A 14,182-nucleotide genomic window follows, 5' to 3' on the forward strand; every position below is an offset into this window, starting at 1 on the left:
GTCATCAGCAAACTTAGTAATTATACCTCTTATGCTCACATCTAAATCATTTATATAATTGATTAAAAGTAATGGACCCAGCATCAATCCTTGTGGCACTCCACTGGTCACAGGCCTCCAGTCTGAAAAACAACCCTTCACCACCATCCTCTGTCTTCTACCTTTGAGCCAGTTCTGTATCCAAATGGCGAGTTCTCCCTGTATTCCGTGAGATCTAACCTTGCTCACCAGTATCCCATGGGGAACCTTGTCGAATGCCTTACTGAAGTCCATATAGATCACATCTACCGCTCTGCCCTCATCAATCCTCTTTGTTACTTCTTCAAAAAACTCAATCAAGTTTGTGAGACATGATTTCCCATGCAAAAAGCCATGTTGACTATTCCAAATTAGTCCTTGCCTTTCTAAACACATGTACATCTTGTCCCTCACGATTCCCTCCAAAAACTTGCCCACCACAGACATCAGGCTCATTGGTCTATAGTTCCCTGGCTTATTCTCAGCTTATTCTATACACACCACCACCCTCTAGTGGAAAAGGTTGTCCATGAGATCCTTTTCATGGTACCATGTTAGCTGTCATCAACAGCCATGGGCAACGTGCCAGAAGATGGAGGGTGGCTAATGTGGTGCCATTATTTTAGAAAGGTGGTAAGGAAAAGCCAGGGAGGGGATTCTGAGGGACAGGATTTACATGCATTTGGAAAGGCAAAGACTAATCAGTGACAGTTAACATGACTTTGTGGGGGATCCAAGATGGCGGCGACCCAGCAAGTCTGAGTCTATAGTGCTCTTCCCAAGACTTGGGCAAAGTGGGTCACCCACCCCCACCACACTCACCAAATCATTCATAATAGCTGTTAAATTTAACTAGTTGCTTAGTAGTACATTTAAATAGTCGAATATTTAGTAAAAATGACCAACGGGAAGGGAGCCCGCAGCTCTCAGCAAGCAGGACCCCTCCCCCACCCTCTCCCTCTTCAGCTGCAGCAGAGGCGTCCACAGCCTCCCCGGGGGGCTTACCTACAGTAACAAGCCTGGTGGAGATGATCTGCAAACTGGATGCGAGGATCGACGCCTTTATCGAGGAGTCCCGAAATCGATGGGACTCACTCTCTGCCGCGCTGCAGAAGCACGACCGAGGCATCCAGGAAATGGAGCGCTGAGTCGGAGGGGCGGAGTTAAAGGCCGCGACCTCCAAAACTACAGCGCAATTGGCTGTGGATCAGGTCTGGACTCTCGAATAGCGAGTCCGGACCTTAGAGAATCACATTGACGACCTCGATAATCGAGGTCGTCAAAAAAAATTCGTTTGCTGGGCCTTCCCGAACGGGAAGAGTAAGGCCAGCTTACAGCGTTCCTCGAGCAGTGGCTGCCACAGCTTTTAAGTCTGGAAGATGGATCAGGCCAGGTAAGGGTGGAATGGGCCTACCGGGTCGCAATACGCGGGCCCGGCTCGAACTAGCGGCCACGCCCGGTCCTGTTCCGGCTGCAGAGCTATAGGGAGAGGCAGATACTCCTAGAAGCTTCTAGAAATCTTGGAAAGGACCCTCAAGCTATGATCTATAAAGGATCCAAGATCATGCTGCTCCAGGACTTTTCCCCAGCTCTGGTCCGAAAGAGGAAGGCATTCGATGAGGCGAAGAAGCGTTGAAGGGACTTAAATATTCAGTACTCCTTACGCTACCCAGCGACGCTATGCTTTAACCATGAAGGATCCGTACATAACTTCGGATCACCAGAAAAGGCTAAGGAATTCTTGGACTCTCTTAGATAAACTGATGTTGGTTTGCCTTTCCCCCCACTTTGGTCTATATCCCCCCTTTTCTTTTCTTCTTTTTTGTTACTTTACTGTTTAATATTATCATGGGGGGTGGGGAGAGGGATTTGATTTTCTCCCCCCCCGGGGTTGTTTTCTTTTAATAATTTATGTATATATGTGGGTATGTTTGGTTAATGTTGGTGGGGGGAGGTGGTTACCTTATTATATTTTACCTCTGTCTTTAGGAGCGGGGTTGTTTCTCTCTTGTTATTTTGTATTATTATATTTAATTATTATTTGTTGAGGTTGTAATTTTATAGTTATATATTTATATATGGTATTAACATTACCAAATATATCCAGGTGTTGGTGTGGGTGGAGGTAGGGTGCTCACTGTTAACTCTAGCTTTGTATTATATCTGAATTCTCCTCATTTTATTGAGGAGCGCCTGGGTCAAGGGTGGGGCACTGGTTGGGAGAGGATATGATGGACTTTTGGAGAGGAAGTGACACCCCCTGGGAACTAGGGGGAGAATCTCCACTTAGGTACGTTTTATATTTTTTTTATTTAGAAATAGTTTTTTATTATACTGGTGTGAGTGTATTAGAGAGCCTTTATTTTTGTAAATTTTATATGCTCTATGCTCGGGATGTTCTCGATAGGGTTTCCCCTCCCGAGGGGTCTCGGATTTGCCCAGATGATTATGGTTGATCAGTCAGTTAAGTGGTGCACCTGGAATGTCAAGGGGAGTAATTCGCCAGTCAAAAGGAAGAAAATATTATCAAATCTTAAGAAAGAGAGAGTCGATAGAGCTCTCCTACAGGAGACACACCTGTCGGATAAAGAACACTTGAAATTACGACAGGGTGGATTTGATCAGGCCTTTTTTTCTTCTTTTAGCTCAAAAAGCAGGGGAGTGGTTATTCTTGTTCGGAAGAATTTCCCTTTCAAAATCCTAAATCAGATAAAAGATGAATCTGGACGATATATTTTGATTAAAGCCCTCATAAATGGAGAGGAATATGGGATTTTAAATTTGTACTGCTCCCCGGCACACCCATTTAAATTTATAACGGAAGCTTTTTCAAAATTGATGGCTTTTGGTGCCCGTCATACAATTATAGGGGGAGACTTTAATTGTATTATGGATCCGGAAATAGATAGGATTCCCAAGAGTACTGTAGGAGTATCTCCCAGATCTAGACAATTGGTGGATCTGAACAAAGAATTAGGATTAGTAGATGTATGGAGATGTCTTCATCCACAGGGCAGAGATTTTTCTTTCTATTCCAATCCACATAAATGTCATACCAGAATTGATATGTTTTTTGCCCCCTCAATTTTTTTAAATTCCATATCATCCTGTAAAATAGGTAGTATAGCAATTTCCGACCACGTTGCTGTATATATGGAAACTAAGGCGAGGAACAATGGGACATCCCCTCGGCATTGGCGTATGGACCTCTTCCTAATGAAAGGCAGTAAATTTGTAAAGTACTTCTCTCACGAATTTAAAACTTTTTTAGAAATTAATTCAGGTACGGCTAGCAACCCATCAATGATGTGGGAGACCATCAAAGCTTACACGCGAGGTTTGATCATCTCCTATTCAGCGACCCAGAAAAAATTGAAGGGAGAACAACAGCGTCTGCTCGAAGCTCGCTTAAAAGCAGCTGAAACAGCATACGCTGATAGACCTTCTATTATTAAATTGCAAAGGATTACGGCTCTTAGGACAGCTCTAAACACTACGCTTACTCAAACGGCTAAGAGGGAAATATTATTTGCAAAACAAAGGTTATATGAATATGGTGACAAACTAGGTAGATACTTAGCATTTCTTGCAAAGAAAAAGAAGGCTCCTTAGTCTATTACGTCTATCAAGGAAAGTACAGGTATTTTGACTCATGATCATAAAAAAGATTAATGCGATCATTAGAGAATTTTATTCTGAGTTATATAAATCACAGGATTGTGAAGACAGGACTAGGAGGATGCAGTCATTTTTTAAAAATTTGACCTTTCCGGGCCTAACTCTGGAACAGGTATCGGTTCTAAATGCTCCTCTAACAGTCCAAGAAATACCTGATGCAATTAGGCAACTTCAGAGAGGTAAGGCACCTGGCCCAGATGGTTTTCAAGCTGAATTCTATAAAGAATTTACAGAAATATTGGCTGGTCCACTTATGGACATGTATAACTATGCATATAGTCAGGGCTGTCTCCCGCCTTCGCTGAAAGAGGCAAATATCTCTCTTATCCTTAAAAAAGGAAAGGATCCAGAAGATTGTACGTCATATAGACCAACATCCTTGCTAAATGTAGATTTTAAAATCCTTTCTAAAACGTTAGCACTGAGACTAGAAAGGGTACTGCCACATATTATAAAGGAGGATCAGACGGGGTTTATTAAGGGCCGTAGATCATCCAATAATATTAGAAGGGTTTTGAATATGATTCAAGCCTGTCATCAGGGAAAGATACCAGGAGTAGTAGTTTCATTAGACGCGGAAAAGGCATTCGGTAGGGTTGAATGGTCATATTTGTTTTACACATTGGAAAGGTTTGGCGTTGGACAGGTGTTTACCAAATGGGTCTCAACATTGTATAGTGATCCCAAAGCAGTTGTGGTTACCAATGGATTAGGTTCGGATAGCTTCAGTGTGGGCAGGGGCTGCCGTCAGGGATACCCTCTCTCGCCATTGTTATTTACGCTAATAACTGAACAACTAGCAGAAGCTATACGAGCTGATCCTAATATAACGGCACCGAGGATTGGTACAGGTAAACATAAAATTACCCTTTATGCAGATGATGTTCTTTTATTCTCAGTAATCCTCTGATGTCCGTACCTTGCCTAATCCAAGTTATTAATACATTTAGTGCATTCTCAGGTTATAAAATTAATTTTTCAAAATCCGAGGTTATGCCAATGGGTGGCCTTGCTATGACACCCCACTTAGTGGACGGATCCCTTTTTCCCTTTCGTTGATCCCTGGAGGGCTTCTTATATTTAGGTATTTTTATTACTCCAGTATTTGGTCAGTTGTATAAGGCTAATTTTGTGCATTTACTGGAAATGATAAAGCAGGACCTCCAGCGATGGGGAGACCTTCCAATTTCCTGGTTGGGTAGAATAGCCCTAATTAAAATGAATGTTCTGCCCTGTCTCCTATATCCTATGAGAATGCTTCCGGTGATGCTGCCGAGGATGGCTCTACGTAAATTATATGGCTGGCTGGGTTCCTTTATCTGGAATCATAGACGGCCTCTCATTAAGCTGAAGAAGCTACAGCTTCCACAGACAGGGGGAGGATTGGACTTCCCAGATTTTAGGAAATATCAGTTAAGTTCCCTATTAAGTTACATAGCTGATTGGGTCTTGTCTGATCCACAATCAATCTGGTTGGACATCGAGGCTTCTCAAGTAAAATACCCACTTATTAACCTCTTATTTTCAGACAAGAGGAAAATCATTACAGATCACTGTAAAAACCCTATAATACTAAACACAATTAAGGCTTGGATTATAATGTGGCAAAATGAGGGTAATTCACATAAAACGTCCCCCTATGCACCGATAGTAGGAGCATGGGGATTCCAACCGGGGTTTACAGATGCCACTTTTAAACTCTGGAGATCCAGGGGTATCTCATGTCTAGGGGACCTATTTAAAGATGGGGTCCTGATGTCTTTTGAACAGCTGCGTCAGAAATTCGGATTACCTAATGGAGACCTCTTTCGATACTTCCAAATTCGAGATTATATACAGAAGAAGACTACGTTATTAGATAGTCTTTATAAATCAGATAGAGAATGTAATGTTCTACGACCAGTGGGGGCATCTTCCGTCAGCACTATTTATCATCTACTACATGATGAAGTATCGGGAGATATGGACAATCTGCTTAAAACATGGGATCAGGATTTGGGACTAGAAATCTCTATAGAAACGTGGAAAGATATTTGGGAAAACGCTAGAAGAATTACTTTCTGTAACAGAACCCAGGCTATCCAGCTGAAGATACTTCATAGGACCCATATAGCACCGGTTCGATTGGCAAAATTTAAGGCAGGAGCATCTCCAATGTGTCCCAAATGCAAAATAGAGGTGGGCACTCTTGTACATTGCCTATGGACCTGTCATAAGATCCATAGATATTGGACTAAAGTAGCAAGTACCCTGACAGAAATCTTAGGAACGGAAATTAAAGTGGACCCTGTATCTCTCCTTTTGGGCTTTTCGAACTTTCCCTCCCTGGACATGTATGGGAAGAGACTATTTTCTATTCTCTATTTCTGTGCAAGGAAAAATATTTTGGTGAACTGGGTGGCTGAGGGCCCCCCTAGACTTTCAAATTGGTACAGATTAATTATGGAATGTATTCCCCTTGACTTCCTTACAAATATGGTGCACCGAAAGACCGAATTATTTTATAAAATTTGGCAGCCCTTCTTGAATTACATAAATATAGATATTTCGGCTATCCTAACAAGGGCTTTTATTTAATTGAGATCACAAACCTGGCTGGTCCGGGGCCCCTTAGGAGCGGAATCCCGCACGAATACGGGTTTTATTACATTTGATGTTAACACATTCCGAGCATGTAAGAGACTTAAATATACACTCTGGTTAGATTAGTAGAAAGTTAAGTTTTCTTTTTTTTTCTTTCTTTTTCGGTATTCTTTTTTCTTTTGTTAAATTTTGGCTATTGTATATTTGATTTAATTGTATATCAATGTTTGTATATGAGAGTTTTGTTTATTTTTGTAAACTTGTAAAAATGTTAAATTTCTAATAAAAATATCTATTAAAAAAAATGACTGTGTGTGGGAAATTCTATCTCATTAACTTAATTGAGTCATTTGAAGAAGTGTCAAAGGTGATTAATGAAATCAGAATGGGAGACATTGTCTGTACGGACTTCAGGAAGAAGGTAGACAAGGAACGACATCATAGATAAATGGGAGGTGTTGCATTTTGGGAAGGCAAGCCAGGGCAGGACTTATACAAATAATGGTAGGGCCCTGGGGACTGTTGCTAAACAAAGAGGTCCAGGGTGTATAGTTGCTTGAAAGTGGAGTTGCAGGTAGATAGGGTTGTGAAGAAAGCATTTGGCACACTTGCCTTCATTGGTCAGTGTGTTGAGTATAGGAATTGGGAGGTCATGTTGCAGCTGTAGGTGTCAATGATGAGGCCACTTTTAGAATAATGCATTCAAGTCTGGACTCCCTGCTTTCGGAAAGATGTTGTTTAACTTGAAAGGATACAGAAAAGATTTACATTGATGTTGATGGGATTGTAGGGTTTGAGCTGTCGAATGAGGCTGATTTGTTTCCCTTGAGCATCAGAGGCTGAGGGACAACCTGGTAGAAATTTATATGAGCATGAGGGGCATGGACAGGGTGAATAGCCAATGGCTTTTTCCCCTAGAGTAGGGAAGTCCAAAACTAGAGGGCATAGATTTAATGTGAAAGGAAAAAGATTTAAAAAGGGATCTCATGGACAACCTTTTCCACTAGAGGGTGGTGGTGTGTATAGGATAAGCTGCCAGAGGTGGTGGCGGAGGCATGTACAATTGCAACATTTAAAAAAGGTATCTGAACGGGTATACGAATAGGAAGGGCGGACCTCTATGTCGCAGAAGCCGAACACAAACTCTCCAACACCATGACCTACCTCCGCCTTGTCCACAACCCAAATGCGACCCATCATGCCTTAATTGCCTCCAATGACTCCCTGCCGCCCACTGCCTCCAAACGCACAGTCCCCCAGCCCCACACTGCCCGGTTCTACCTGCTCCACAAGATCCACAAGCCCAACTACCTCATCCGACCCATTGTCTCGACATGCTCCTGCCCCACCAAACTCATCTCATCTTACCTTGACTCTATACTCTCCCCCTTGGTTCAGACACTTCCCACCTACATCAGCGACACCAACCACACCCTCCACCTCTTCAGTAACTTCCAGTTCCCCAGCCCACAGCATTTTATCTTCACTGTGGATGTGCAATCTTTATACACACCCACACCTCACAAGATGGCCTCCAGACCCTGCACTTCTTCCTCTCGAACAGACCCATCCAGCCCCCCCTCCATCAAAATCCTCCTCCACTTTGCCAAACTGGTCCTCACCCTCAATAACTTTTCCTTTAACTCCTCCCATTTCCTCCAAATCCAGGGGATGGCCATGGGCACCCGGATGGGTCCCAGCTATGCCTGCCTCTTTGTCAGCTATGTCAAACAGTCCCTCTTCAGTACCTACACAGGCACTGTGCCCCAACTCTTCCGTCGTTAACATCGATGACTGCATTGGTGCAGCGCCCTGCACCCAGGCTAAACTGGTGCTGTTCATCAACTTTGACCACAATTTCCACACCATCCTCAAATTCACTTGGTTCATCTCAGATACCTTCCTCCCCTTTCCACCCACAGCCACAGTCTCCAGAGGGATGTTTACTGCAAGCCGACAGACTCCTACAACTGCCTGGACTACACCTCCTCCCAGCCAGTATCCTGCAAGAATTCCATCCAATTCTCCCAATTCCTCCACCTCCACTGCAACTACTTGGACAAGGAGACATTCCACTCCCAAGCATCCCAGATGTCCACCTATTTCGAACCACGTGCTTTTCCCCTGTCATCCAGACAGCCCTTCACTGCACCACTTCCACTCCCCATTCCACTGCTCTTAAACCCCATCCCCCAACGCAATAAAGACCTACCACCCCATCAGTCTCCACATCCAACGCATCATCCTTAAACATTTCCAACTCCAACTAGACCCCACCACCAAAAACATCTTCCCCTCCCCATCCCTCTCTGCCTTCCACAACGACCATTCCCTTTGACACTCCTTGGTTTGCGCCAATCTCCCCACCAATCCCCCGAACCCCCAGATATCTTCCTCTGAAACCAGAAAAGATGCAAACCTGCTAGTACACCACCCCCTTCACCTGTATTCAAGGCCCCAAGCAGTCCTTCCAGGTGAGACAAAGGTCCACCTGTTTCCTTTCCAAACTAGTCTACTGCATCAGGTGCTCTCGCCGTAGTCTCCTCTACATCCAAGAGACCAAACGTAAACTTAGGGAATTGTTCACTCAGCATCTCAGCCAGGCCTGCAAGGCCGACCGGACCTCCCAGTCACCGCCCATTTTAATTCCCCTTCCCACTCCCTTTCTAACATGACTATCTTTGGCCTCCCCCATTGCCACAATGAACAGCAAATTGGAGGAACAACACCTCATCTTCCGCGTGGGCAGCCTACAGCCCAGAGGATTCAAGATTTAGTTCTCCAACTTCAAATAACCTCCCTGCCCACCGCCACCCAGACTCCCTTCCCAGCCTCCCCCTCCCTTCCACTCTTCCCTGCCACTAACCAGATTCCTTCCTCCCATTGACCAACCAGGTCATACCCACTGCCTGTTTTCACCTATCCCCACTTTACCACCTTGCCCCTGTCATCCTCTTTATCTGTAGCTTCCCCTACACCCACCCCCACTCCTGAAAAAGGGTTACACCCAAAACGTCAACTTCATCTCCTAATCCTGCCTATATTCTTCCAGCCTCCTGCCTATCCACTGATAATCCTCAACTCCATCATTTATTTTCCCCATGATCCTTCATTCTCTTTCCAGGTTAAATATGACTATCTCAGTTTTGAATACACTTAATGATCTAGCCTCAACAGCCCTCTTGCAGTAAAAAGATTCCACAGAATCATACAGAGAAGAAATCCCTCCTCGTCTCTTTATGCCCTCTGGCCCTACCCTCTCCCACAGGGAGAAACAACATCTACACTGTCAAGCTGCCTTCCAAGTCACCCACCATTCTGACTTGGAACTATTGCTGGATCAAAACTGTGCAAGTCCCTCCCTTAAACAGCCCTTTTGGTGTGCTGACACCACATGGACTGCAATCATCCAAGGCAATAGCTGGCTACCAGCATCTTCTCAAAAGCAATTAAGGACAGGCTGGTTGTGCCAACATTATTCATATGCTATGAAGAAACAAAGCCAATTTATTATTATAAGCAACTGCTGCTCAATTAGATATTGCATTCAGTCGGTGGTACGGTTATCTCAGTCACAGCTGAACATGATTCCAATTTGTGTAAACGTTCAAGCATTGGAAAGGACCAGAAATCCAAACAGAACCTTGTCAGTTCAAACTTCCTACGAAGAACACAGAACATTAGAGCGCAAAACAGGCCCTTTGGCCCTCGATGTTACACCAACCTGTGGAACCAATCTATTCTACACTATTCCATTTTCATCAATATGTCTAACCAATGACCATGGTGGCACAGTGGTTAGCACTGCTGCCTCACAGCGCCAGAGACCCAGGGTCAATTCCCGCCTCAGGCGACTGACTGTGTGGAGTTTGCACATTCTCCCCATGTCTGTGTGGGTTTCCTCCGGGTGCTCCAGTTTCCTGCCACAATCCAAAAATGTGCAGGTTAGGTGAATTGACCATACTAAATTGTCCGTAGTGTTAGGTGAAGGGGTAAACGTAGGAGTATGGGTCTGGGTGGTATACGCTTCGGTGGGTCGGTGTAGACTTGTTGGGCCGAAGGGCCTGTTTCCACACTGTAAGTAATCTAATCTAATCTAAATGCCCTTAAAGGTGGTGAATCTACTACTGTGTACTGCATCCCTAAATACACAATTGGAGCTCTTTTGAGGGCAAGTCCAGAATTAGAGGATACTTTCAAATTAAGGCTTGCCCTTTGAATGGAGATGAGTGGGCAAGTATCCTCTCAGAGCATTGAAACATTCATATGATTGATGTAACGCTCTTATTCCTGATTTATGTCTGGATCTGGATGACTGCCAGGCCTGAGAGTACACTTTTGTGGATGTCTACCAGCAGAGTTGCATTTTTATTTAATTTTTAACAGGTGTTTTGCTGTGTACAAGAATAAACAAGTCTTGCTTCAACTGTACAAGACAGTGGTGAGACCACATTTGGAGTGTTGTGCACAGATAGAGTCATAGCGATGTACAGCATGGAAACAGCTGCTTCAGTCCAACCCGTCCATGCCGACCAGATATCCCAACCCAATCTAGTCCCACCTGCCAGCACCCGGCCCATATCCCTCCAAACCCTTCCTATTCATATACCCATCCAAATGCCTTTGAAATGTTGCAATTGTACCAGCCTCCACCACTTCCTCTGGCAGCTCATTCCATACACGTACCTCCCTCTACATGAAAAAGTTATCCCGTAGGTCTCTTTTATATCTTTCCCCTCTCATCCGAAACCTATGCCCTCTAGTTCTGGACTCCTCGACCCCAAGGAAAAGACTTTGCCTATTTACCCTATCCATGCCCCTCAATTTTGTAAACCTCCATTAGGTCACCCCTCAGCCTCTGACACTCCAGATCTGGTCTCTTTGCCTAAGGAAGGATATGCTTGCCTCAGAGGATTCATCGGACTGATTTATTAGTTGGTGGGACTGTCCTATGAGGACAGTTTGAGGAAAAGACATGGGTCCTCTGAAGTTTGGAAGAACGTGAGGCAACCTCATAGAAACTTACAAATTTATTACGAGACTGGAAAAGTTAATTTGAAAAAACATTTCTCATGGCTCTGAAGTATGAAATCTACCATCTCAGCAACAGCCAGATTTAAGTAAGCCTTGCTCTAACTGTTGCAACAGTACAGTGACAAGAAATATTCACTTAATTGTTGATAAAAAGAATATTAATAGAGCAATAGCTACATAGGAGGTTAAGTAAAAGTGAGGGAGAACATCAAGCTCATCTTCATAGCTCTCTCACACAGTTCAACACTCTGTGGCATGCTTTGTGAAGATTTCCACATGAAGAATACCTTGTGTGTGAGGTAATCGCCTATGAGGAAGTGTGGTCAACATCCTTAAGATTAAGAAAGAAATTACAAGAAAATGAAGGAGAAATAAAATTTCTGCAGTAGGGAGGAAAGAATCTGGTACTGGTCTTATTGTGAGTGACAGGTCATGACAAAAAGAATCCTGGAAGTACTGCAGAAACTCCTTTCACGATGTCCTCAAAGCAATTGTGAAGCGGTCAATCACCCCGACTGCCTCACAGAAACCCCTGTTCTGTGACCAAAATGAGAAAGCTCAATCAGGAATGCACAGAGGCAGAGTTGAGACGTCAGAGTGAGTGCAGAAACCTCCAAACAACTTATTTACCACATCCTCCAAGCACCACCTTCTCTGCAAATGGCAGGGTCTACATTCATGCGGTGGAGTTGCCAGCCTTCTCAAAGCTCATCAAAGCCAGAGTGGAAGGAAGTCATGCTCGATCCCCTGCGACTGCCAAGAAGCTCTAAGTATGCAAAGGTTGAAATGACTCCTGTTGCTAACATTCTTCACACAGCACCATGTTTAGCACTTACCCTCAATACGTTTCTTTAATCGCTGGCAGCCACGTTCATAGGCCCGACGTCTCAGCCTCTCCTCAGCAGTTTCCTCCTTCACCTCCTTGCCCTGGAAGAAGAAACTGGGTTCATCACCTCTTAAAATGAGGCCAATCACTTCGAAGTTTTTACCCAAATGGTGAACCTATTCACAGGGAGCTAGCAATGGTCAAAATAACGAATGAAAGATCTCACCTCCTTGTCAAACCTGGTTGGCCACCAAGTGGTGGGAATAAGCTCCTCCAAGCCTGCCTCCTCCACCCGCAGGGGCGTCTTAATGAAAAAAAACACCACTGATCGCAGCACATCAAATGTGTCTTTGAGTTAAGGGTCATCAAGGTGCCACTTCTTATAATAAGAAGGTATTATACCAAGTTCCCAAATGTCCTCTTCCCTTCAAACTTTTCCAACATAATAGCGAAATTATTTTCTTTTTGTCAATGTGGGCACTGATTGAGCATTTTGTACCCGAAGCTTTTCGTACCTAATGCCATCCTTTGGAACAAAATGCCAAATAAATAGCCAAAATTAACACAGAATGGCACTAAAAATAACACTCAATTTATGTCATTGTCTATTATTCAAGAAACATAGAAGCATCTTTGTTAATATCCTTTGAGTGTGGCTTCTTTTTTTTGTAAATATATTTATTAGCAAATTTTTTTAACTTTACAAACAAATAAAATTATTGAAAAAAATCTGTATAAAAGAAAACACAAATTACAATACTACTATCTACTAACCTACCCTCTAATACCAAGCAAACCCTAACACTGTGCAAAGCTACACCAAACAAAGAAAGGCAAAAAAAAACAAAATATAGAACAGCGATGCTCTGCACAAAGCCCCCAAACAAAGGAACGGGAGCATTGTATACATACCCGTATTAACTCGGGAAACCCCCTCCAGGGCCCAGGGCTTGACAAATCTAATCACCCTGGTTAAACAAACACCAGAGTTAAGATAACTGACAAACCTATATCCAAATAACTCAAGTAGGGCTGCCATGTCATATGAAAATTGTCTGTTATGTGGCGCACCACGTTTGTAAAAAGGTCCAAGGGAATGTGCTCCATAATTAATTTCTGCCATCCCAGCAGGTTCGACGGGTTCTCAGACACCTAATTCATCAGGATATTCTTCCATGCACAGTGTGCAAGAATATTAAATAGTTTCTTCCCATGCCCTTCTAAAGATGGTAAATTCGGTAGACCTAAGAGGAGAGATATCGGGTCTACTTTGACTTCAGTCCTCAATACCCTCCTATCTCTCCCGCCACAACGCTCCAGTAAACACGGAGCATGTGGCATGTCCAGAAGCAATGGGTAAGAGTACCTAACCTTATTTTACATTTGGGGCACATTGAAGATGCCCCTTTTTTAAACTTCGCCAGATGAGCCCTGTGCAGAACTTTTAACTGCGTAGCGCACGTCCTGTTACGGATTGAGATCTTTTAAGTACTCTCCCATGTTTCAGAAGAGACCTCCACTCCTAGCTCTTGCTCCCAGACCTAACAACTGGTTAATATCCTGCCAGGCCCTGCCACCCAGCAGGCGATAAAGGGCACTAACCGAATGGGTGCTTGTGGAACGTAGTCTCTCTGTATCGGGCGAATAGGGCTTAGTGAAAAGTGTAGTCTTCTTCCGGATGAAATCCCTAACCTGAAAAAAACGGAAAAGGTCTCTGCTGGGCAACCCTTATTTGCGGCTCAGTTGCTCAAAAGACATCATAACCTCCCCCTCAAAAAGGTCTCCCAAACTATAAACTCTGCTCGCTGCACATAGTTTGAACCCTGAGTCCATCATCCCTGGTCAGAACCCTGGCATGCTAACTATAGGTCTAAGTGGCAAAGTCTTGGATAAACAACTCTCACTCTGACGCATCGCCCTCCATGCCTTGACTGTACCAATGACAATGGGGTTTCCGGCAGTGGTCCACAACTGTCCTTATTTTATCCATGAACAACAGATTAATAAGAGGGCACTTTGCCTGGGAGGCCTCGATATCCAGCC

General features: G+C 43.9%; 1 protein-coding gene across 2 annotated transcripts in view; it reads right to left on the reverse strand.

The window, feature by feature from the left end:
- rnf123 (ring finger protein 123) overlaps positions 1–14,182 on the reverse strand; it is a 402,816-nt gene that overhangs the window by 324,701 nt on the left and 63,933 nt on the right. For both annotated transcript variants that reach the window (XM_072582761.1, XM_072582762.1), the window contains exons 16-17: positions 12,366–12,481; positions 12,150–12,240 (exon numbers count right to left, since the gene is read on the reverse strand). In XM_072582761.1, the coding sequence (XP_072438862.1) occupies positions 12,150–12,240; positions 12,366–12,481 (207 nt within the window). The remainder of the gene's footprint in view (positions 1–12,149; positions 12,241–12,365; positions 12,482–14,182) is intronic.

The sequence above is a fragment of the Chiloscyllium punctatum genome, chromosome 12 (assembly GCF_047496795.1).
Source record: "Chiloscyllium punctatum isolate Juve2018m chromosome 12, sChiPun1.3, whole genome shotgun sequence".
Lineage (NCBI taxonomy): Eukaryota > Metazoa > Chordata > Chondrichthyes > Orectolobiformes > Hemiscylliidae > Chiloscyllium > Chiloscyllium punctatum.